This window comes from Apis dorsata, unplaced genomic scaffold (assembly GCF_000469605.1).
Source record: "Apis dorsata unplaced genomic scaffold, Apis dorsata 1.3 scaffold_74, whole genome shotgun sequence".
Taxonomy (NCBI): Eukaryota; Metazoa; Arthropoda; class Insecta; order Hymenoptera; family Apidae; genus Apis; species Apis dorsata.
The window spans coordinates 2,135,675-2,136,774 of NW_006263372.1; the positions used below are offsets into that span (position 1 = coordinate 2,135,675).

Genomic DNA, 1,100 nt, shown 5'->3' on the forward strand with positions numbered 1-1,100 from the left:
ATTTCTTCGCCAATAATAAAAGATTAAAAACAATTAAAAAAATCCAAACTCAAAAAACAAATCCTTCTCATGAATCCTTTCTTCCTTCCTTTCTTTCATTTCTTCGCCAATAATAAAAGATTAAAAACAATTAAAAAAATCCAAACTCAAAAAACAAATCCTTCTCATGAATCCTCTCTTCCTTCCTTTCTTTCGTTCCTTCTCCAATAATAAAAGATTAAAAACAATTAAAAAAATCCAAACTCACGGCACTCAAACAACACACATAAAACATTGTATAAAAAAATAAATCCCATCAACTTCTGGCGAATCCACTCTCCCTCCCGTAGCGCATCCAATCCTCCTTCACCATATCGCTCGCCTTCTCGCCGATCATAATTATCGGCGCGTTCGGGTTCCCGCTCACGATCTCTGGCATGATGGACCCGTCTGCCACCCTCAACCCCTTCACCCCGTACACCCTGAGCCTCGAATCCACGACAGCCGTGGGATCTCCCCTCGGCCCCATCTTGCACGTGCCCACTGGATGATATATAGTGAACGTGAAATGCCTGATCGCGCACTCCCAATAATCGTACGTGTCGAAGGGGTACCTTTGACATCCGGGCATGCGGATCGTGTGCGGCCTCGAGCCGAACCTCCTGAAAGCCGTGGTGTTGGACAACCTCATAGCTATCCGTATACCCTCCACCAGCACGTCCACGTCCTCCCTATGTGTGAAATAATTCGGATTTATGTCGGGATAAACCAACGGGTTCCTGCTCTTCAGTCGTATCCAACCGGAACTCTTCGGCCTGAGGAGGAGCGGGAGGATCGACCACGTCTCGGCCCCGGCCAACGGCTTGTACACCGTGTTGTACACGCTCTCCCTCAGCCCGAGTATCTTCTTGATCTGTTCCCCGTCCGAGTTGATCGAGCTTGGAAGGAAATGGAACTGGATGTCCGGGTAATCGTCCAACTTGTCCGCGTATCTCGAGTTGACGAACGCGACGCCCTCTACACCGGAGTCGGTCATCGGCCCCCTCTCGTGCACGACGTATTGCGCCATCACGGACACGGTCTGGAAACGGTCCTTCTTCAGGGTGACCGGCTCGTCCACC

At 49.5% G+C, this 1,100-nt stretch overlaps 2 protein-coding genes across 3 annotated transcripts in view; one reads left to right on the forward strand and one right to left on the reverse strand.

Moving 5' to 3' along the window:
- The window catches only part of LOC102679685 (flotillin-2), a 105,176-nt gene that overhangs the window by 37,058 nt on the left and 67,018 nt on the right, over positions 1-1,100 (forward strand). The gene's annotated exons all lie outside the window — the stretch shown is intronic.
- Positions 260-1,100, reverse strand: part of LOC102679356 (glucose dehydrogenase [FAD, quinone]) — a 2,643-nt gene continuing 1,802 nt past the window's right edge. The window contains exon 5 of the mRNA XM_031508089.1: positions 260-1,100. This exon is cut by the window's right edge and continues 6 nt beyond it. Within this exon, the coding sequence (XP_031363949.1) occupies positions 296-1,100 (805 nt within the window). The 3' untranslated portion in view covers positions 260-295.